The following is a 21,809-nucleotide window of genomic DNA, read 5'->3' on the forward strand; positions in this document are numbered from 1 at the left end:
TCAAGTACATGTACTAAAAGCATGAATGATTCCCATTTGACATCACTGAGCAAGATTTATACAATATTACTGAAATGTGTGCCATATATTTCAATATTCCCTTTTCCTTGCTTTCCGTCATTATCGTTTAGGAAGATTTAGGTATCTATCAATGTATGCATGCACAGTTGCCAATCAGGACTGTGGTGGAGTATAGGGAGGCAGGCCTACCTCCTGCCATAAGCCTAATCAGATTGGGCTCCCCTGAAGCTGCTACTGACAATAGAAAAAAATCTTCCACTGGCACCAGTTTTATGTTAAGGCAGCAACACAGAGTTTAGTGGTAGGAGGTTCTGATGGCCTCAGAAATTATTGGTATAAAAGACTTACCATAGCACCTGTTTTATGCCTTTTCACTGAACATGTTGTGCAAGAGTCACTACATGGTGAAAAGGACATGTCCTGTTTACAGTTCATGCTTTCCTGCACCTGTTACGCTGACAGCTTGGGGGGGGGGGGCTTCCAGAGGAGCTGTACCTGGATGCACCTTGCAAGGATCCAATGTGCTGCATAAATATACCAAGCACCAACAGAAAACACTATGTGAACTTGCCTTACATATCACTGCCCGGATTGCCCTATCTGCCAAGTTGTCCTCTGACAGCATAACAGAAGTTGATATGCTATTCCCAGATCTTTGTGAATCTGATCACCATAAGAGTATTGACTGATCAATTCAAGTCAGAGTCCTGTTCCCTCCGATATGACACCACTGACTACTAAAAGGTTAAAATAAACAGGACAGAAATACTACTGCCAATTGTTAATATTGACAAATTATAGAAAATGAAGGGGGGAAAGTCAAGACTTACAATGAACTTTTAGAAGAGATTAAAGGATTAAAAATAAGAGGTGAAGAATTTAAAATCCAGGCATTTGTGGATGACCTTATGGCGATTATAGAACCATTAGAATCTGCCAAAAATTCATTAGATGTGCTCCAAGAATATACTGAAGTGACAGGACTGAAAATAAATGTTAAGAAAACAAAAATCTTAACAAAGAATATGCAAATAAAGAAAATACAGGAATTAGTGGAATTAACAAACTTCAAAGAAGAAAAAATTAAACATTTAGGGATTCAATTAATGAAGAAAACAAGTACATTAGTGAATGACAATTATTTGAAACTGATTGAAGAAATAAAAAAAGACTTAACAAAATGGAAAGAATTGCAACTTTTGTTGATGGGAAGAGTTGCTGCAGTGAAAATGAATGTTTTGCCTAAAATAAACTTTATTTTCCAAACAATCCCTGTAATTTTGAAGCAAGATATATTTAAAGAAATTAATCAAATTATCTCAAAATATATCTGGTAGGAAAAGAAACCAAGAATTAAAATGAAGGCCTTGTAAGATGTGAAATTAAGAGGAGGCATGGGGCTTCCTGATTGGTTTTTATACTATAAGGTTGCGGCCCTACTATGGATTAAAGAGTGGATTATACTAGAAGATCAAAGAATACTTAAACTGGAGGGACATGATCTTGAATGGGGATGGCATGCATTTGTCTGGTACAGAAAAGTAAACGAATATAAGCGATTCAATAACCATATATTAAGGAAATCTCTATTATGGATCTGGCCTAAATACAAAGACAGATGTATACCAAAATCCCCCGATGGGTGGCGCAGCTAGAAGTATGTACCTGGCCGAATTTATTAGAGACAATAAAAATGCTTAGATATGAAAGTTTATTGACGAAAGATGGGCAATTAAAGACAAAAGAACTGTTAAGACAGGGTGTGGAGATGGACTGGTGGACTCGCTTGCAACTTGATTCAAAATTTGGGAAAGATAAACAAGAAGAATTCTATTCAGAACAGATGCCATTTGATAGAATACTCTTAGAAACAAAAGAAAAATATATCAAAAGAATGTATATGTTCCTATTGGATTTTGAGATGCAAGAAGAAAAAATTAAAGAATGTATGATAAAATGGGCGCAAAATATAGGCCATAATATTACATTAGAACAATGGGAACAGATTTGGAAATATAATATAAAATTTACTAGAGCAACAAATTTTAAAGAAAATGTATATAAAATGTTTTACAGATGGTACATGACATCAGTAAAACTGGTAAAAATGAATCAGAATATATCAAAAAATTGTTGGAAGTGTAAATGTGAAGAAGGGACATTTTATCATATGTGGTGGACATGTAAAAAAATGCAAGTATATTGGAAAATGATAAGGAATCTAATACCAGAGATTGTTGGATTTACGATACTGCTGAAACCAGAGTTATTCTTGCTTAATATTACCTTAGATATTATAGATAAAGAAAATGATGTGTATTTAGTTATTATGATATTAACTGCTACGAGGATTTTATATGCTAGATACAGGAAGGACATTAAAATTCCAACAAAAGATGAATAGAGAAAATAATGAATGTGGCAGAAATGGATAGACTTACAGAGATTTTGGATCAACAGCGCAAACTGACACAGATTGAGCAATGGAGACCATTCTATGCTTGGTTGAAAATGAAGTTGTAGATGTACAAGATAGGGCATTTAGATGAATATATTGTATACATGATATATTATATATGATATGATAGACAAATGATATTAAGAGGCTAAACTAGAAGAGGAACAAGAGTAGAAGATATGTATTGATAGATATATTGATATATGACTGCCTGCACCCTCCAACAGTGTTTTTTGTGTTGTATATTGAGTTTGTGTTTATGTGTTTGTTTATATTCGTTGTTTTGTTTTATTTTGGAAAATAATTTTAAAAAAAGACTTACAATGAACTTGAACAAACACAACTGCTTCATCTTGGCCAGCAGCATTCTCAGCTATCACTGAAACACGATAAACCCCAGGGTATTCATAGCGGTGCTGGATGGGCTCATCTGTCAATGTAAGGTTCATATACATCGCCTTCACGCCATCGCCAAGGTCCACTTGGTACTTGGTGTTGAAAACATCTCCCTAGGAAAAAAAACAACATCCAAAATTGGGAAGGGAAAAATCACATATTTACGGTAGCGCCATCACAAAATCTGACAATGGGAAACAAGATGAGATATATGATTACTGCCAATTCTACTTTGAAGATGAAAATCTTTATCTCTTATAATATACAGCCAACTGGTGCATTTTTTTTACAAGAGCTACTCAAATGTGAGAGAAAGTTTTGAGAATAAAGAAGGCAGTGCATAACCTTTGCTTTTTTCTTCCTTTTTTATTAAGCTTTCTTGTTAGATGCTTTATTTGCTTGTTCATTTTACTGATGATGTAAACCTCCTTGAGCTTTCCTTCCCAGGTTCTTTCTCAAAGGAAAAGTAAAAATGATTTTAAATAAACCCAGTCTTTGCCTGATCAGCATTCTACCTGTTTTTAAGTGTGTCTATTTGTAAAAACATCTTCTTTGAAAAGTGAAATATTGGAATATGTGTTACACATGTTTAGGGCAAAGTTCTTTATCTGAAGCTCAAATGACAGCTCAAGGTCCACTTGTTTTCCAAGGAGAGAAGTAAGAACACTGTAATTCTTTTAAAGTGAAGATGTTAGGGACTGAACCTGTTAGGAACTGAATCTGGGACCCTGTGTATGCAATGCCCCCTTTTCCCCAGTTGTTACAGGTTGATCAAGGATTTGAACTATAGTTCAAATCCAAAATGAGGATAATACCTATTGGATGAACAAGCCTCTTTTAATTTGTTTTTGAGGAGCAAATCCGGCTAGTCCTGGCAATCATGTATTTGAACCTATATTATTATTATTATTATATAATATTATATTATAATATATAATATTATATATAATATTATATAATAATAATAATAATAATAATAATAATAATAATAATAATAATAATTATTATTATTATTATTATTATTATTATTATTATTATTATTATTATTATTATTATTATTATTATTAGAAGAAGAAGAAGAAGAAGAAGAAGAAGAAGAAGAAGAAGAAGAAGGTCGGTATTTATATACCGCCTTTCCAGATATCAGATTACTCCTCTGACTTTATTCAAGGCTTTATTTACATAGGCAGGCATTTCTAAATCCCTCAAGGGGATTTTTACAATCATAGAGGTTCTCTCTTTCAAGAACCAACAACATTTCAGAATGGATCTTCCTGGTTTGGTCTCACTTCTGGCCTCCAGTTCTCCCACACAGGCTGACAAGCAGCTCCATCTCTCACATGGAGGGCAGCCAAGACGCTTCTTGCTCACACCAAGAGCAGGTGGAATCACTCAGCTGGGCTTGTCAGCTGCTTCAAGGTCTCGCCATTCAGGGAGCTGCTGGTGTCCTTGAACTGGCGACCTTCTGATGTTATCTTCAGGCTAACAGAGGCTCTACCCTCTAGACCAGACCTCCTGCCCAGGACAAAGACTGGAAGGAGAGAGCACTGATACTAAACTAATGCAGAATGCCAGCACTTCTGGATGAAATATTCATCTCAGGCAGAAGAGAGCTGAGTATAGTTAACCTGGATCCAGTCAACTCCATTGGTTATCTGCTTGCTTGAATGCATAATTCAGAGTTCTGGCTTTGACTTTGAGTTAGGGATAAGGCAGAATTCGAGACCACTACAAACAATGCAGAAACCAGTTTCCAGAAGAGGCAGAAGCACTGGGCCCAGAACAAATGTGCAAAAACACACATGGAAATCAGCAGCTCACATGGATACAGCGCACATTTGGATGCACAGCCCTTGATTCTGGGTGCCTGAAGCTTGATAAATGTCTGCCTGAAGAGCTAGCAGATGAGGCTGAAGGTTAAACTACAACCCCTTCTCCAAAGCTTACAACTGGAACAACTACTAGAAGGGACATGGCTTTGATGGCCTTTGTAGGCCTTCCTGTGTGGCAAGATGATATCTGGGTTCTCTTTCTCAGAATTATCTAGTTTTGTGGGTACAGTACATTGTCATAAACTGTTGAATGTCCTAATAATGCCACTGGCAGTGTCTGGAATGGATTAAAATGCCATTTGTTATGTGGTCAAGAGATTAACAGGATAGAGCACATTTTTCCAATGTCATAATAATTCCTATTCATTCGCCATTAAGAGAGAAATAATTATGGAGAACTGACAGTCTAAATTATGATATCTGGAAATTTCAGTTACCTGTTCTTGTTTAACAATGAAGATGACATCTTCTCCAGGCTTAACAGCCAGACTCTCCCCTTTGATGGTTATTTGCAGTCCTTTGGGAGCAGTCAATGGACAGCGGTGCTGAGATACATTTTGCTGCAAATCTACACCACCTTCACATACATTTGATATAACCTTGCGATACCTATAAAAAAATTAGTGGAGAACACATCTAAGAGCATCATCAAAAGATAGTGTGGGTTGCAATTCAGATGTTTTTATGGCTCCCTGTGGAATCAGGCTCTCTACCCATCAGGTGCCTAAGTAAACAGTCCTGCCTGGATGCGTTCTCCCCAGGGGGAAGAGAGGGGCCAAAGTGATTCATTCACAGATGAGAATGCTGGTACTTAAAAAGCAAAGCCAATGCAAGGTCTTGAGCAGACAAAGCAGAAATAACAGGAGGGAGGGCTAGTGCTGATGTGACAAGATGTATGACAGCCTAATCCTGTGCATGTCTGCTAAGTGGGCCTTACTCCTAGATAACTGTATAGGATTGCAGCCTGACACACAATCAAAATTATTGTCACAAGATGTGGTGATGGCTTTCAAAGAGAATTAGACAAACTCATGGCTATCAGCCACAACAGCTGAATGAAGCCTCTATAGTCCAAAGGTAGTAGTATGTCTGTGAATACCCATTGCTGGAAGGCAATAGTGGGAGAGCCTTCAATGCTTTGTTTGTGAACTTCCCAGAAGAATCAAGCTGACTGCTATCAGAAAGAGGATGCTGGACTAGGTGATGCTGGACTAGGTGAACCATTGGATGATGAAGCAGGGCTCAACTGATATTCTTAGTCAGCCAAGGAGAGCAAAGTAGACAGCATAGCAATTTTCAACCTTTTTCATTTCATGGCACATTGACAAGGTGCTAAAACTGTCAAGTAACACCAGGCCCAATCCTATCTAACTTTTCAGCACCGGTGCAACCGCAATGCAGCCCCAAAGTAAGGGAACAAATGTCCCCATAACTTGAGGAGGCCTCTGTGACTGCCTGCCCACCACAGGATGCAATGCACACCCCATTGGCACAGCTGCACCCCCATGTTGTGCCGACGCCATATGGAGAAGTTGGAGTGTCCTCTCCAGTGCGCAAAGCCTGGGTAAAGTGGGTATGGAGGATAGACTGTTTCCCATGCAGCAAATCCCCCCTCTCCACATCGCTGGAATGGTCCGATGGAAAGGTAGAAGCCAATATGGTCTGTTCTAGCGGCGTTGCAGGAGTTGTCAGAGCGTGACTGTGTTCAGCCATGAACTGCCTCAGGGACTCCGGCTCCTGATTTTGCCTCGAGGTTGACTCCTGAAGCCTTTTCCACAACTGGATACAGCCACAAGGCAGTGGAGGTTTGAGGTCAGAGCTTCCTTCTCTCAGATGAGCTGCCTTCCCAGGCTGACGAGCCTCATCTACCCGGTGGCTGTTTAGTCGCCTCTTACGACAAGTACAGCCAAAATGGGGTTGTGGAAGGAGAGGATTGCAGAAGGAGCAGCGAATTGTGGGATATGGAAGAGTGAGGGGGAGGGCTGGGTTGTGGTGGATAGAGAAAGCAGAGGGAGGAGAGGATTGTCCAGCACTGGAAAACTGGATAGGATTGCGGCCACTATCCCTTTTTGACGATTGACAAGGCACAGCATGCTGCTGTTGGGGGCCTCACATCCCCCAATGGCCCTACTAACAAATGACCCTCCCCCAAACTCCCACCTGAGATCAATTAGCAGCAGACTGGTAGAAAATCACTGATCTAGCAGAACAAAGCATGGTAGTCAGTGTGGGATCTTCATTGCCTGAGGGTGGAGTACTTAAAGCATTGGATGAGCATTGGGGAGACCCAGGTTTGATGCCTCTCTCATCAAAGTGAGTGAAGAGAGTGAGAGCACATACACTCTCTCTCAGGCTAACCACATCACAGGGCTGTTGTGAGAATAAAATGGTGGGGTAAGAACCTGAGCACCAAGCTGGAAGGGTAGGGTAAAAATATGAAGCACATACACTGTCTCTCAGGCTAACCACATCACAGGGCTGTTGTGAGAATAAAATGGTGGGGTAAGAACCTGAGCACCAAGCTGGAAGGGTAGGGTAAAAATGTAACTAATAATAATCTCACAGATAAAGTTGCTGATAGGAAGAAGAAATCTATAGATGAGTTTAAGATCAGTACAATTAGTACAAAATGTATGTCTTCTTTGGGGTTCAAGATTGCACGCAGGGAGTGATGCTATTCTCTAGACCTCATTATGTGCATCTTATGCAGATACCAAAGAGGAGGTCAAACTGTGCTACATGCCAGACACAATGTTTAAAAAGGCTCAACAACTAGACAGCCAATTTGTCCAATTGCTTTGGATGACAAGGTTTCTTCAGTCCCTTTCTTAACTATGAATGATCTTGGTAGGGATAAGCAAAGTTCTTCTCCCACAGTTTAACATACATGCAAAATAAGAATAGAACATCACCCCTTGGGGTGATATGAACAGCAAGACATTTTTCACATTAAAAAAATTCAAAGATCAATATGCTTTATTCAGCTAGATGAGTCAATATTCTCAGCCCTTGAGTAGCTATTTAGAAAAGAAGGATGTAACTGTTTTCCCAGCAAAATACCAGCCAACTACTTACCCAGTGCTGCTTCTGTAGGACTGTCCTAAGATACAGTCTTCAGGAGGAGTTTTTGGATTAAACCAGAAGTCAGCAAAGCATCTGCTAGTCTCAGATTTTAGAAGAGCTGAACGCTCAAACCCATAATCACTATAGAACAACAACAAAATGGATATTTCAACAGACATCTTTGCTGGTGGTGTGTTAGAAGCTGTGTGTAAAAACCCTGTTGTTTATACTGGATACAATCCACTTACACTGCATGAGGTCTGGGGAACATAGGCACACAGCTGTCATCTTCTTTGTATCTCATTTGGAGGGGATGGGTGAGTTACACACCCCTACCCGGGACTTTTGTTCTTACTAGGGAAGGTACGTTCTCAGTCCTGCAACTAGTATGCAGTTACAAAACCCATAAGTCTTCAGCGCAGTCAACTTGCCTGACTCCTACAAGCCCCTTCTGAGCCCCACAAATGCTATCTGGCAGATAGAAAATCTATGGGCAGTGCTAAAGGACATTGTTTCCTCAACCACAGCATGGCCCTTCAGTACTTCACCCCAGAGTAACATTTGGGAGGCTAGGTCCATGACTGGGTGACAGGATTCTCTTCATGAAGGAGGGGCTATCATTGCCATGGTCTGTTCTATTACAATCCTGGCACAGTTGTGGTGAGGACTTCATAGCTTCCTGTGGACGAAGTGTGAGTGCTGATAGCATTGTGTGCCTGCTATTTTTTGTGCCTGTAGAGGCTTCTGCATTCAGGAGTCGGTTCACATCTACTGCCTACCCTGGTTCACGTCCCTGCAGTCTGTTCCAACACTCCAATGTGTTCTAGGTGACTTGAACCTAGAACACATTAAAGAAAATGTAACACAGCCTAAAGTTTAATACACTAGAACAGTGTTTCTCAAACTGTGCATCGGAACCCACTAGGTGGGTCACGAGCCAATTTCAGGCAGGTCCCCATTCATTTCAATATTTTATTTTAATATATTAGACTTGGTGCTACCATGGCATGTGACTGTATTTGGGGAAATGTAACAGATCTGTACTTTTAACAGGCTACTATATATAATTCTTTTAACAATGATAGTAAATGGGACTTACTCATGGGTAAGTATGGGTAGGATTGTAGCCTAGGATTGTTAAAAATTTTCATGCTTGGTCATTACATCAGTTCTAGTAGGGTTGTGACTAATTCTCATTCTAAAAAGTGGGTCCTGGTGCTAAAAGTTTGAGAACTACTGCACTAGAAAATTAGAGAAAAGGTGGGTTCTAAAGCCTTTGAAGACCCATTCCCATAACTGATAGTTGTGCAGAATGAAATACTTTCTAACTTAAGTGACATGTTCTTGTGAGTACCTGCCATCCTCATTCAGTTTCATTAACTGCAATGTTAATAAAATATCACATTCGAGAAGGAGAGGAAGAGGATGTGCTTAATTACATTGCTTTGCTTTATGGCTAACAAAGTGTAAGAGAAAAAAATGTGTGTAGCAAGCTGAACACCACATACAATGAAGTGCTGATTAATTATTCTGACCACCAAAACCTCCAAAGTAGGTTAGAAATAATTTCATCATTCAAAACTGCCTCTTTTGCCAGGATACAGAAGGTTTATATATGACCAGCTCATAAAGAATATTTACTTGAAACCACCACCACATTCTACAGAAAGGCTCACCATAAGAAATCAGAATGGCTACACTCACAAACTTTGGAAGTGAGTGCCGACATAAAGCTTCTTCCTTTAATACACCACGATGAACTTTTCCTCTTCCGAAAACTTCTCTGCTGACCCATGATGCAGCGATCACCCTGAACATCAAAATGTTAACTGTCACAACTACCAGATGTGCGTGCTGGACTGAACTGTACTCTTTACATTTGCCATTTAAGGGATTAAGGGCACAGTCCTAACCAACTTTCCAGCACTGACATAGCTGTGCCAACGTGGGGGCACTGCATCCTGCAGTGGGAAAGCAGTCAAGGGGGCCTCCTCAAGGTAAAGGCATGTTTGTTCCCTTACCTTGGGGCTGCATTGCGGCTAGGTCAGTTCTGGAAAGTTGGTTAGCATTGTGTCCTAAGTTAGCTCCAGGTTGAACTGCAATTTTTTTTTTTTTTTTGCTCAGTTTGGAGAATTCAGTAGACACTTTCAATCTGGTGCACACAAAGCATTTCACATGCAACTTATTTGAACTAATCTTTCTTAACACAGCATAGCAGCCATCAAATAAAGCACTTTTTAAATATAGGTATAAACATTGTAGCGAAGCCTAGGCTTGGCTTTGTAAAGAAACACTGAAGAAAACTGTGAGTATACTGACTAACCTTAAATATATTTCCTATCATTGGTGATAAAAAAATTTGTGATAGATAAGGCTGTGGCAGCCTTTGATTACAGATGGAGTCTAACCTTAAAAGTCTTTGGTTTAAGGTAACACTTAAAGGTGTTACAAATTTATGTGTGCCTCAAATTGGACAGAAACTGTATCTTAACGCATGACTTAAATTATGTGCTATGAAAGCACAACAGATACATGGTAATCATACATATTGTTGACACATCAATTTCATCAGCATACACGCACAGTTTACTGGGCAGCCCAGTCCTGAACTGCACGGAGCGCAGGGCTGCACAGAGCGCTGAACTGCACGGAGTGCAGAGCCAAAAATGGCTGCTGCAGTATCCCCTGTGCCCTGGGCAGCTGCTGCCAGTTCCTTGTCAGAAGAGGACTTTTGTCCCCCTCCCCTGAGTAAGGGAATTAGTTCCGCAATGGGGTTACTCAATTCTGTGGCAGCTCTTGAGCCGGCACAGAATCAAGGAGTTCTGTGTTGGGCCGTGAGGCTCAGGATCTGGTGAGACTGAACTCTGCCGATCCCGCTCCCCTCCTGCCCCACTCCCTCCCCCTGACATGCCTCCTCCCCTGCCCTTTCCACACCTCCTCCCTGCCTCCCCCACTAACCCTCACAAACATGCTTTATGGCACATTTGCAATGGTGCACGCCTGCAGTAAGCCAGCGCGGGCTCTTAGTGCTTTAACTCCCAGTCCTCTCCCTTAACATGTCAGAAGCAACAGCAATACTCAGACCAGTGGTCTATAATTCTTTAATTAAACTTCCATAATCTCTTCCAATTAATTGCATTGAAACTACTTCAAATAATACATCTGCTTAGACCTAAAATTTACAAGACTACAATAGATGATGTAAACAGTCTTTACTAATTAAATAGTGCACAAGTTAATCCATGCCTCGCACAGAATGTATGACTAAAGATGATTTATAATGTCACATACTATTGTGACATGCGTCTGACCTATGCTTTACTTTTTTGTCTCCTATATAAAATAGCCTACCAAATTGTCCTCAGGCATGGGAATGATTACTTTCTATGATCTCGTACCTGAAGATTTGTCAGATCCCATGACTCATAATCTTCATCGGTGCATTCACGGGGAAAAGATGGCCGGAAATCTACTTTCACAAGCTCCCAGTCTGAGCGGTAACTAATGTGGCCAAAGACTCTAAAGAGAAAGATCAAAGTCTCAAATCAGCATCCTGTTCAAAGTTGGGTTCTGTGCACTGTTAGTGTATTGATATCTCTTTCAGGCTATGCTCATACTATTGTTAATGTTGAACTTCACTGCACAGTTACATGCAGAGAATCACTTCCATGTGTAGTACAGGTACCACATGGCAAACTCATTAACTAGCCAGATACACCTTTGCTCCATGAGGTTAACAGCCCATGAAAACTGCAGATGCCAGCCTAAACAGATAATAATCGATCTATTTATTAAGGCAGTTAGAACCTGCTTTTCAGTTGCAATTCTCAAAGCAGATTACAAAAAATAAAACCGCAAAACAAGATATAGCATTGAAGGGGGTAAACTAAAACCAAACAGCCATCCACCCAAAATTAGCTGTAAAAAGTGTGATCAGCAATAACCATCGGTCTAATGGTGGTACCACCAAAAAATTCTTAGTGCCAGATCTTACAGAACAGGAAGGTGCTCCTCCAGGTAAAAGAAAGGGGCCTTAAAATTAGCAATTTGAATTTACCACAGAAACAAACTGATAACCAACAGTATTCATTTAGAAGATGTGTTGCATACTCCCTGTGAATAACACCGCGGTCTGACTGTTGCTTCTGAATCAGATGCAGTTCTGAAATGACCTTTGAAGGAGACCCACCGTAGAGTGCATTATAGTAGCCCAGTTGGGAGGTTACCAGGAGGTGCATCACACTGTTCAGATTCCTCTTTTCCAGGAAATCATGAAGTTGGCAAGCCAGCCAAAACAGATTAAAAAAACATGCTCTTTGACTACTGCCTCAGCCTATTCATCTAGTCCCTATACTAGAACAGGATCAAAGATCCTGGGTAAGCTTTAAGCTTCATGCTTTTACACACTGTTCTGTGTCTAAGCAAATCCACCACAGGCATTCATGTAGTTCGCCAACTGAGTCCATAAACCTTCACACAATTATGAAAACATCTTGCCATCTCTGTTCACCCATTAGACTACGAACAATGCCTATGTTTTGGGGTCAACTTATATGATTTCAGTTGTATGTGTTCTTGGAATATTTTCTAGATGTATAATTAACTACTCAACAGCCTTTCAACTATTTTCCACATAAGCTCACATGCAGTGCACAAATACGTACGTCATGACTAATGACTCATCACCAGGTTCACTGAGCAGACCATCCACAAAAACAGAAGTACCAGTGAAGTTATGAGTGCTCCATGTTTGGCCTTCATCTATGCTGAACCTGCATAGGAAGCAATATTTTCAGCCAAGTTTATTATATATCTGAACCATGCAGAATGGGCTTCAAGTATTTATTAAAAGTATGTATAACCTACAACCTCCCATCCCAAATTAAGATAAAAATTATAACCGATCATCCACATAATCATCATTATGAGTGGTATTTTTAAATTTTTATTATTTAAAAATATTTTAATGCAGCTTTTCCATGACTCAAAGCAGCATACAGCATAATAATTCAATTAAAATACCAAAAATCATATAAAAGAAAATACAATATTAATAGAGGACCTTTAAGCCAACTAACAACTATATCATACAAGCAGATTAATTACAGAGTAAAAACTATAAAAGCAACATTAACACATAAAACAGCAAAGTGCTTAGCCATTCATGGGTAAATATTTATCTCAGGGTGGTGACATCCACTTTGGCGTCCTCTTCTGGCGGACTAGCCTCACAACTCTTTTCTCCAAAATTGCAATCCTTTTAGAACTGAGCCAAAAGTAAACTTTCTCCCCCACCCCTCAATTTAGACTGAAAGTGGGTAGAAGTTGGAGGTGGAGCAGTGAACTTTTCAATAGGCTCATTGGTGGACCAGTCACAGTGAACGGACAGCTCTTTTAAACTTTTTCACTTTTAAAGCAATTTTCTGCCACTAGCAGTGGCAGCAAAGGTAGTTTCATATACTCTGGATTGCAGCCCGCCCCCACACTCTGGAGACCATTTGGTCCTTGTTCAACACTTTTAAGACAACATGTGCAGAAACTGAAAGTGGCACCCTAGATGGAATTCTGTGTCATTACAACTGTTTGTACATCCCCTTATACACATGACACTGATTTGGATTACTGACTATTTGATGTGACTGAAATATCTTCCCGTGGTCCATATTCCATCATTTGAAATGTGCTTCTCCCCCATTCAAGGCAATAGGTGATACAGAGTCATTTCAATCTAACAACTGCTCACCAAAAATCAAGATTATTGTTTTCTGATGATGTTCTGGTTAGCGTTCACATCTGCAACGTTCTTTCACTTCTCAACATACTCTTTACTGTGCCCTTTGCTTCTATAGCTCAACCATCCTCCAGCTTCTTTTAAATGAATCTGCCTTGTTGCCTCAATGCCTGGAACTCCCCCCTGGAACTCCCTCCCTGAACAGAAATGGGATCCCATTTTTCTTTCCTCTCAAAGCCCTTCTCAGAATCTAGTTTTCATTGAAGACTTCAGTTTATTATTAGTCATCTTCAGCTGAAATGAAACATAAGTGTGCATAACTGAGTGTGCATTTACTCATGTTCATCCTGCATGCTACTCTTGCTTCACTCAGTCATTTTCCCGATTGCCAAAGTCTATAAAGCTGCTTGAGGCAGGAACATGCATTCGCTGCTTATACCAGTGTTTCTCAACCAGTGGTACGGGTATCACCAGTGGTACTTGGTATCTGGTGGTACTCATGGGACCCCTGAACACCTGCTGCCAGGCAGTGAGAGCAGGAACACAACACAACAAGCAACAGTAGGAGGCTCCAAAGCATGCTTTCCTGCACTCGAAAAAGCAATAATGTTATTGCCAGTTACTTCTGGTGGTACCATGTGAACAGGTGAACCATGTGAAGAGGTACAGTGGAGGACGAATGCTGAGAAGCACTGCTCTGTACTGCTTGTTTGACTGTGCTGGAATCCTCAAAAGCAGATCTGACTGTAGTGAAAGTCCCACTACCAGCATCCTGTCTCTTTTGTGGCAAATATTGACACCCCAGAAAAAGTGGGCACAAAGAAAAGGCCTATTCTCCTTACTTTATTTGTGAATACTGAATTGTATATCTTTCAGAGAGGTCTGGTGCTTATTAATGTATCAACACAACCAAGCTACTGTCACCTGCAAATCAGTCTCAAACCCACCCACCCCCCTCTTTCCAAAGCAAAACTTGTGACAGCCATCAATACAGAGTAACACAAAGAGGGAGGGCGAGCAGGTAACAGAGACAGGAAAAGGCATGATTTAGAGGAAGTTAGATCTTACAGCTGGCCAAATCTTATCACTAACAGCTAATCACTGACAAGCTAATAAAGTGCCTTACTAACCTAACCACAGGCCAGACACAGACGGATGGAAATAGAACAGCAAGCATCGTGAAACGGTCAGAAACAAGACTCCCTTTGAGAGGGCATGTGCAAGTGCAAAAGAAAGAGTGAAGAGGGCAGGTGCATGAAGAAGGACATTTAGGAAAGTTACCAAAGGGAACTTCCCCTTTTCGGGGGGACGCTTTGTTTGAATAACAACTGAAATGTATAAAAGGGTGTCACACCCCACTGGACCCCGGGCCTTCTGAATTTGAGCGAGCCGAGCTCTCAGGGCTCCCAGGTATCCCTTGCTAACCAGTAAACACCTTCCTAACCTTCCACCTTCTAGTGTCTTGCTTATTCGTTCTCAGCAGCACTGGACAGAATCCACCCCTGTCAGACCAATTGGCTCTGCCCTTCCGGGCAGGGGTACGATACTACCATCTTGATTTTTGCTGAGCAAATGTTAGAGTATTAAGGAGGCTCTCTGTAAGTGTCTTACATAACACAACTCATTTAAAATGATGGAACATGCTTGGTCTTGAATATGTGACAGCCATATGAAAGTTTACTGTAGCATTTACTTTAATATTTTCAGTGGAATAGAAGTGTCTTTGATGGCCACAATCACTCCACCATGATCCAGATACAAGATGTGATGCTCCTCTTCAAATACCTAGAAAAATGTCAATAAAATAACAATGCTTTCAGGGAAAATGGATGACTCTGACAATTAGCTTGACTGTATCCCATGTTACTTAATTAAAGACTCATAATGAAACATATTGACTAGCTCTTAAAACACTGAAATTGTTAAATATTTCCTTGAAGTGACTATATTCTATTCACGAAGATCAGGATGGGGGAGAAACAGGTCAAATAAATGAGAAATGGCTCCTTTTAAATCCTGACTATTCAACACTCTGATTTACGTAAAGCACTTATTTAGGTGCATTTTTAGCCGGCACATTTGCCAAGGCTTTGAGAAAATACAAAGCAAAGTACAAGACATTCAAACTCCACAACCAAACACAGCATTAGACAGATAAAAAATACAGCACATTACAAGTCTTGCCCAAACCCATTTTCCACTCCTTGCAATCTACTTCCACTAACTCTTGCCCTCTGCCTCTCACCCAGAGGAACTCCTTATAGGCTCTTGTTAACAGGCTTGTGAGACTCCAGAGTGAGGCTCCATATTACATTGGGCTCAAATACAAAATACTCTCCATTTCCCTACCTGTCTCCAGGTTTTGCCACAGTCTGATGTTATGTACATTTCTTCTTTATACTCAACAAGCTGGGAACCCAGATTTCCTGAAACGTGAAGGAAAACAGGCAGATGTTACAAGGCATATGTAATTGGCTGTTTGTATTTAGGTCTGCAAACCTCTTACCCAAACCACACACTTGCCTGTTGTGGCGAGAACTGGCTCAGGTGCTGCTTCATGACAGCAGTTTGTCACAGACAGAGATGCCTACAAGCTGATCCTCTGCAGCAATTACGTCATCCCAGCAATAGATCAAGCAATTGTAAATGATCCCATGTGAAGAATTTTAACTTAAGCCATTTCTGCCCAACGTTGCATATACGTTAGGCAGGAGGTCTGGTCTAGAGGGTAGAGCCTCCGTCAGCCCGAAGATAACATCAGAAGGTCGCCAGTTCGAGGACACTGGCAGCTCCCTGAACGGCTGAGAATGGCGAGATCTTGAAGCCGAGCTGAGTGATTCCACCTGCTCTTGGTGTAAGCAAGAAGCATTTTGGCTGCCCTCCATGTGAGAGATGGAGCTACTTGTCAGCCTGCGTGGGAAAACTGGAGGCCAGAAGTGAGACTAAACCAGGAAGATCCATTCTGAAATGTTGTTGGTTCTTGAAAGAGAGAACCTTTATGATTGTGAAAATCCCCTTGAGGAATTTGTGAAATGCCTGCCTATGTAAACCGCCTTGAATAAAGTCAGAGGAGTAATCCGATGATCAGAAAGGCGGTATATAAATACCTAGTTATTTATTTATTATACACAACCTCCCCTGGGGGCTGGGGATAAGAATAGGCCCTCAGTTTGGCAGTACTTGTAAGAGGCGACTGAACAGCCACCTGGTAGACGGGACTCGTTAGCCTGGGAAGGCAGCTCAACTGAGAGAAGGAAAACTCTAATCCCAAACCTCCACTGCCTTGTGGCTACATCCAGTTATGGAAAAGGCTTCAGGAGTCAACCTCGAGGCAAAATCCGGAGCTGGAGTCCCTTAGGCAGTTCATGGCTGAACACAGTCACGTTCTGGCAACTCCTGCAACGCCACTGGAACGAACCGTATTGGCCTCTGCCTTTCCATTGGACCACTTCAGCGACATGGAGAGGGGGGATTTGCTGCATGGGTAACAGTCTATCCTCCATATCTACTTTACCCAGGCTTCGCGCACTGGAGAGGACGCTCTGTTCCAGAACCACCATTCAGAGCGCGATACCATAGTCTTCTGAGACTGAAGGATGCCAACTATAATTATATGCAACAGGGACCAAATGTGTACACCTGTGGGCCAGGCAAAAATGGGTTAACCATCTACATGAATGTGGGATTTCATTGGTCTTAAGTGGTCTGGCCTAAAGGCGGGGCATCTTATCAGCTCTGCCAGGGGCCTGCTTTGTGGGCAGAGCTGCTCTTTAAGTTCACTGTTCTTAAAATTTGTCCGAAATCTACCCTTCTGTATTTTAGAGTCATTTCTTCTGAACATATTCTTGGTGATAAGATGAACAAACTCCCACTTCAATATGAGAGTCTCTCAAATATCAGAATATGCCACCTTAACACTTTTTGTAGCTAACCAGGTCCTGTGTATGGTATCCATATTTGAGAATACCATCACCTCTGCAAAAACCCTATGATGACGTCAGTAGAAATATTCATTGTGACATTAGATGTTTGCAGAATTCCCTCCCTCTACCGACCCAATTAGGCCTTACTGAAGTTTGGATTGCAACCAGAGAAGTAACTGAATTGCTCAGGTTCAGGAGCTGCCGCTGCCTTTCCTTCTCCCTGATTAGCAGGAGCAGTTGAACTGCACATGCACAAAAGAACCTAGACCTCAGATGTCTTCACATCTAGCAATTCCCTCAAAGTGCTGTTGTCCTCAGCCAGTGACTGATGCAGAGGGGTGAATCAGCAGGAGTCTACTTCAGCAACCCCACATTTTGCAAGACTTTATGAAGCCCAGTTCCAGAGGCCATGATCTACAGCCCACCCACAAGAAAGGAACTTGATATTTGCTTGTGCCCCCAGGGAAAAGAACTTGCTTCCACTGCTATGTTACCTCTCAGGTAACACTCAGTGTTACCTCAGTCTTCTGTAAGTGCCTTACTAAAAATGCACATGACTTAGACAGCAATACTGGAATGCAAGGCTCAAGCCAGGGTTCTGCACTTTAGTAATGCACAAGCTTGTACCTGAAAGGCAGAGTTCCAAGCTAACATTGTAGGCCTACATTATTAGGAACTCAGGTGAGATCTGCTGTGGAAGAAATGCCTGTCTTGCCTAGGACTTCTCAATGGGATTTTCCAGGTCCTGCAGAATGTCACCTTACCCTAATCCATGACATTAACCTGTCATCTGATACAAGCTACCTATAGCCAGGCAGCTCCAGCACCAGGAAGCAAACAACAGAATGCCTGAAGCCTTGCTAAGTGCCCTGCAGGCTTTCAGTCCAATGACAGGATGGTTGCACTGATGGGTGTTGTCATCACTGAGGAACTACCCAGGACTCTCCCACAACCCTGCATATTGCCCTCTCTTCAGTGGCAATGGTGACAGTCAGGTATTGCAAGAAGGGATCGTGTACCAGCATTAGTTTTTATGTAAAAACAATAAATTTATTCATTTTTCATAGTGGTATCCCACCCTCTGCAAGAGCTCAGGGCAGACTACATGAAGATTTTCTACTTTATCATACTGACAACGTTATTATTAGCTGAGAGATGGGTATCAAACCCAGGTCTCTCCAATTGAAGTTCAGCCCTTTCAATGTTACATCCAACTAACTCAGTGGGCTTCCAGTGACACTACAGGTCCAGTGCTAAGGCTCAGCATGAAGAAAGGGATGCAAGAATCAAAACTACCTGTAAGTTCCATGAACAGTCCCGGGGACTTTTCCTGGGACTGCAACATCCTCCTAACATCCCATATTTCGCATCAACCCTGTCCACTTCTATATCCAAATCTGCAGAAATACAGACCAATACTTGCCTGAGTGCCCCTAAAGAATACTTTAGGGGATTTTTTTATCATTGCTAAAGAATTGAAGCAATACTTATTATGGGACCAGCTGATGCTGAAAAGCTGCAAGAAAGCTTTTTAACAACATATGATTTTGGTGCTCTAGATTTTTTTTTTAAAGAAGAGAGATGACAACATTAGCTTGGTAGAGTTGGGTGTTCTTTAAAACAATGGAACAAGGAAATCTGCACGTACGTTTTCATCCAATTACTTACCAATTACTTACAGTAGCCTTTTCTAGCCCACATTCATGTTATGTGTGACTCATTTTAAAACTCTTCCTGAAATCCAAGTATATTGTAACAATGAGGTTGTCTTTACCATTATCTTGTCACTTTGTGCAAGAAATGTGTGTTGCAATGCCATGCACACATACTTGGAAGTAAGCCCCATGGAATGAAGAGGGACATAATTCTGAGTAAACATGTCACGCACTGGATTTTACGTTGGTCTGGCAGGTTGAGAAAAACTGACAATGAGTAATTCTCCATTTTAATCTAGATGTTTGTAAATGAGCTCTTTTGCATGTAGAAAAACAGAGCTAGATTGACCAAGGGTTGACCAAGGCAGCTTTCTATATTCATCAAGGCACAATGACAGAAATGGTCATCCCCATGATTCTGAATGTTTTCTTTTGCCCCTCTTTAAAATACACTATAGTAACTCTCAGGTTGACTTTCCACTCATAAGAGACTGCATATCTTGTCTCAATAATAAGAACAAGATTTTGGTTACTTTGCTTTGGACTTCTCAGTTTCCTTATTCATTTGCCAAGCTCCTTCAATTGGTATAAAGAATATGGAACATCAATAAGGTTCTTATGCTGAACTGTATACCATGCTACAAATTCAGAGAAAAGTTGCTAGTTTTTGGAGGCTGTTCCTGGGCTTGCATCTTCATATTACGCTTCCCAAAGATTGCATACTGACAGGCACGATGAACCAGTGTTTAATTTCAAAACAAAAACTGTGCAAGAAAACAAAGTGAAAGAGTTGTTCAGATGTTAACTCATACACATATTTAAGTGAAGAAAGATTAGGAGCAGGACAAGGGCATTGAAAGCAAGTTCAATATGCAGCATAAAGGAAGATCCAAAGTACAAATAGAGGCAAATCTACCAGTTCAAGCATTCACTTTTACATTACCTTGAGGAGAGAAAGGAAGGGGACGTAAAGATGGGAGGAGAAGGTGCAAGTCAAAGGCCTGTGCCCAATATCACTGTCTGTAGAGGTTAGATGGAAGTAATGTCTGAACAGGCACTCAAGAGTCACACACACACACACACACACACACACACACACAAACACACACAAAGCAAACCTCTGTAAACCAGCATATTAGAGGAAATGAGGAATGCTGCTTTTTCTGTTTAGTGAGGGAAGTACAGGAGAACATAGGAGGGATGCCACCACAACACATTCAGTTCTGCCTTCCTCACTACTCCAAAGACAGGTGGCTCGTTCCCTTGACACTTTGTCTGCTGGCCATGATAGAAATAACACAACACGATGGACATGAATCAACTAAGGGCTCAGTCCTAACCGCTTATGTCAGTGCTTTCCAGCACTGGCATAGCAGTGCCAATGGGACATGCGCTGCATCCTGCAGTTGGGTGTCACTCACGGAGGCCTCCTCAAAGTCAGGGAATGTTTGTTCCCTTACCTCAGAGCTGCATTGCCCTTATGTCAGTGCTGGAAAGCACCGACATAAGGGGTTAGGATTGCGCCCTCACTCACATAAATAAGATATACAGTATGCAGGGCAGAATCAGTATAAGGAAATTTTATTAATACAGCATTATTATGTAACTTTTTGATCAATGAACACCAAAAACAAAATGTACTCTCTTTTTTTACCTGCCCCCATTATGAGTCCTGGTGCGGTATCCTTGGTATGAACCATTCCTGACACATATGGATTGTCTGGCCAGCGGAGATGGAGGTGAAGGTGGCAATCAGGCTATAAAGATAACAAAGAAAAGTCTTTGTTTTTAACTGAATGGCAGAAACGCCTCTAATTTTTGAAACAGCCACACTAGGGGTCAGTGGTATCCAACGACACCTCTGTGTGGAGTGAAAAGGATAACAACTTCATGAAGGTAGGCATATTTTACCACTGCCATTGTTGCTGCAACAACGCAATACGTATTAATGCCAGCAGTGCAGTAGATGCTGGAATGTTATAATAATGCATATATAAGAGTACCAGCACTATTATGTTTTGGTGGTCTTTGAAAATGTCAACCAGTTTTTGCTGCGTTGCTGTGAAATCGTACCATGTGTGTACTGTCACATAGTGATGGGGGGACGTCCTTGAAATTGCAAAAAACAACAGATCTTCCAACAAGCTAAACCCCAGCAAAAATCTGCTGTCGTAGGGGTCTTTTCACAAAGTGACCAACTCTTCCAATCTCTATGGGGAATATATTTTACAGTCGGGGTGTTTTTCCTTTTACTGAGAACTTCAATACAGGTGGCCCTCTGTATCCACGGGGGTTCTGTTCCCGGAACACCCAAGGATGCCAAAATCAACAGATAATGAAATCTGCAGATTAGGGCCTGAAAAATCCGTTCTCAAAATGCTCATTATAGGGGGACGGGGGACGGACATTTCTGGTTTCTTGGGGGAAACCAGAAGTGACATTTTTATGCTCTCATAAGGCATTCTGAGGCCTGGGAACCCACTTTTTTGGCCTGAAATGGGCATTCTGAGGGTTGGAGAGGCCACACGCAGCCTTTTCAGCCCTTGGAACACCCTCCAGATGCAACCAGAGCATAGCTTCCATCATATTTGGAGAGTCCAGGTCAGGCCACCCTAGGGGTTTGGAACCCACAGATGATGAAATCCACCGGTACCAAACTCCCCAATAATGTGGGCCAACCTGCATATACTTTTTCCCTGCATCTACAGAACATAGAGATAATGTCAAATA

The 21,809-nt window shown here is 41.3% G+C and overlaps 1 protein-coding gene across 3 annotated transcripts in view; it reads right to left on the reverse strand.

Annotated features, from left to right (window-relative positions):
- The window catches only part of SORCS2 (sortilin related VPS10 domain containing receptor 2), a 165,846-nt gene that overhangs the window by 29,186 nt on the left and 114,851 nt on the right, over positions 1-21,809 (reverse strand). For all 3 annotated transcript variants that reach the window (XM_066623901.1, XM_066623900.1, XM_066623902.1), the window contains 9 exons: positions 20,734-20,836; positions 15,851-15,927; positions 15,195-15,286; positions 12,435-12,542; positions 11,169-11,289; positions 9,447-9,580; positions 7,783-7,911; positions 5,145-5,316; positions 2,802-2,988 (listed from right to left, as the gene is read on the reverse strand). In XM_066623901.1, the coding sequence (XP_066479998.1) occupies positions 2,802-2,988; positions 5,145-5,316; positions 7,783-7,911; positions 9,447-9,580; positions 11,169-11,289; positions 12,435-12,542; positions 15,195-15,286; positions 15,851-15,927; positions 20,734-20,836 (1,123 nt within the window). The remainder of the gene's footprint in view (positions 1-2,801; positions 2,989-5,144; positions 5,317-7,782; positions 7,912-9,446; positions 9,581-11,168; positions 11,290-12,434; positions 12,543-15,194; positions 15,287-15,850; positions 15,928-20,733; positions 20,837-21,809) is intronic.

This window comes from Tiliqua scincoides, chromosome 4 (genome assembly GCF_035046505.1).
Source record: "Tiliqua scincoides isolate rTilSci1 chromosome 4, rTilSci1.hap2, whole genome shotgun sequence".
Classification (NCBI taxonomy): domain Eukaryota; kingdom Metazoa; phylum Chordata; class Lepidosauria; order Squamata; family Scincidae; genus Tiliqua; species Tiliqua scincoides.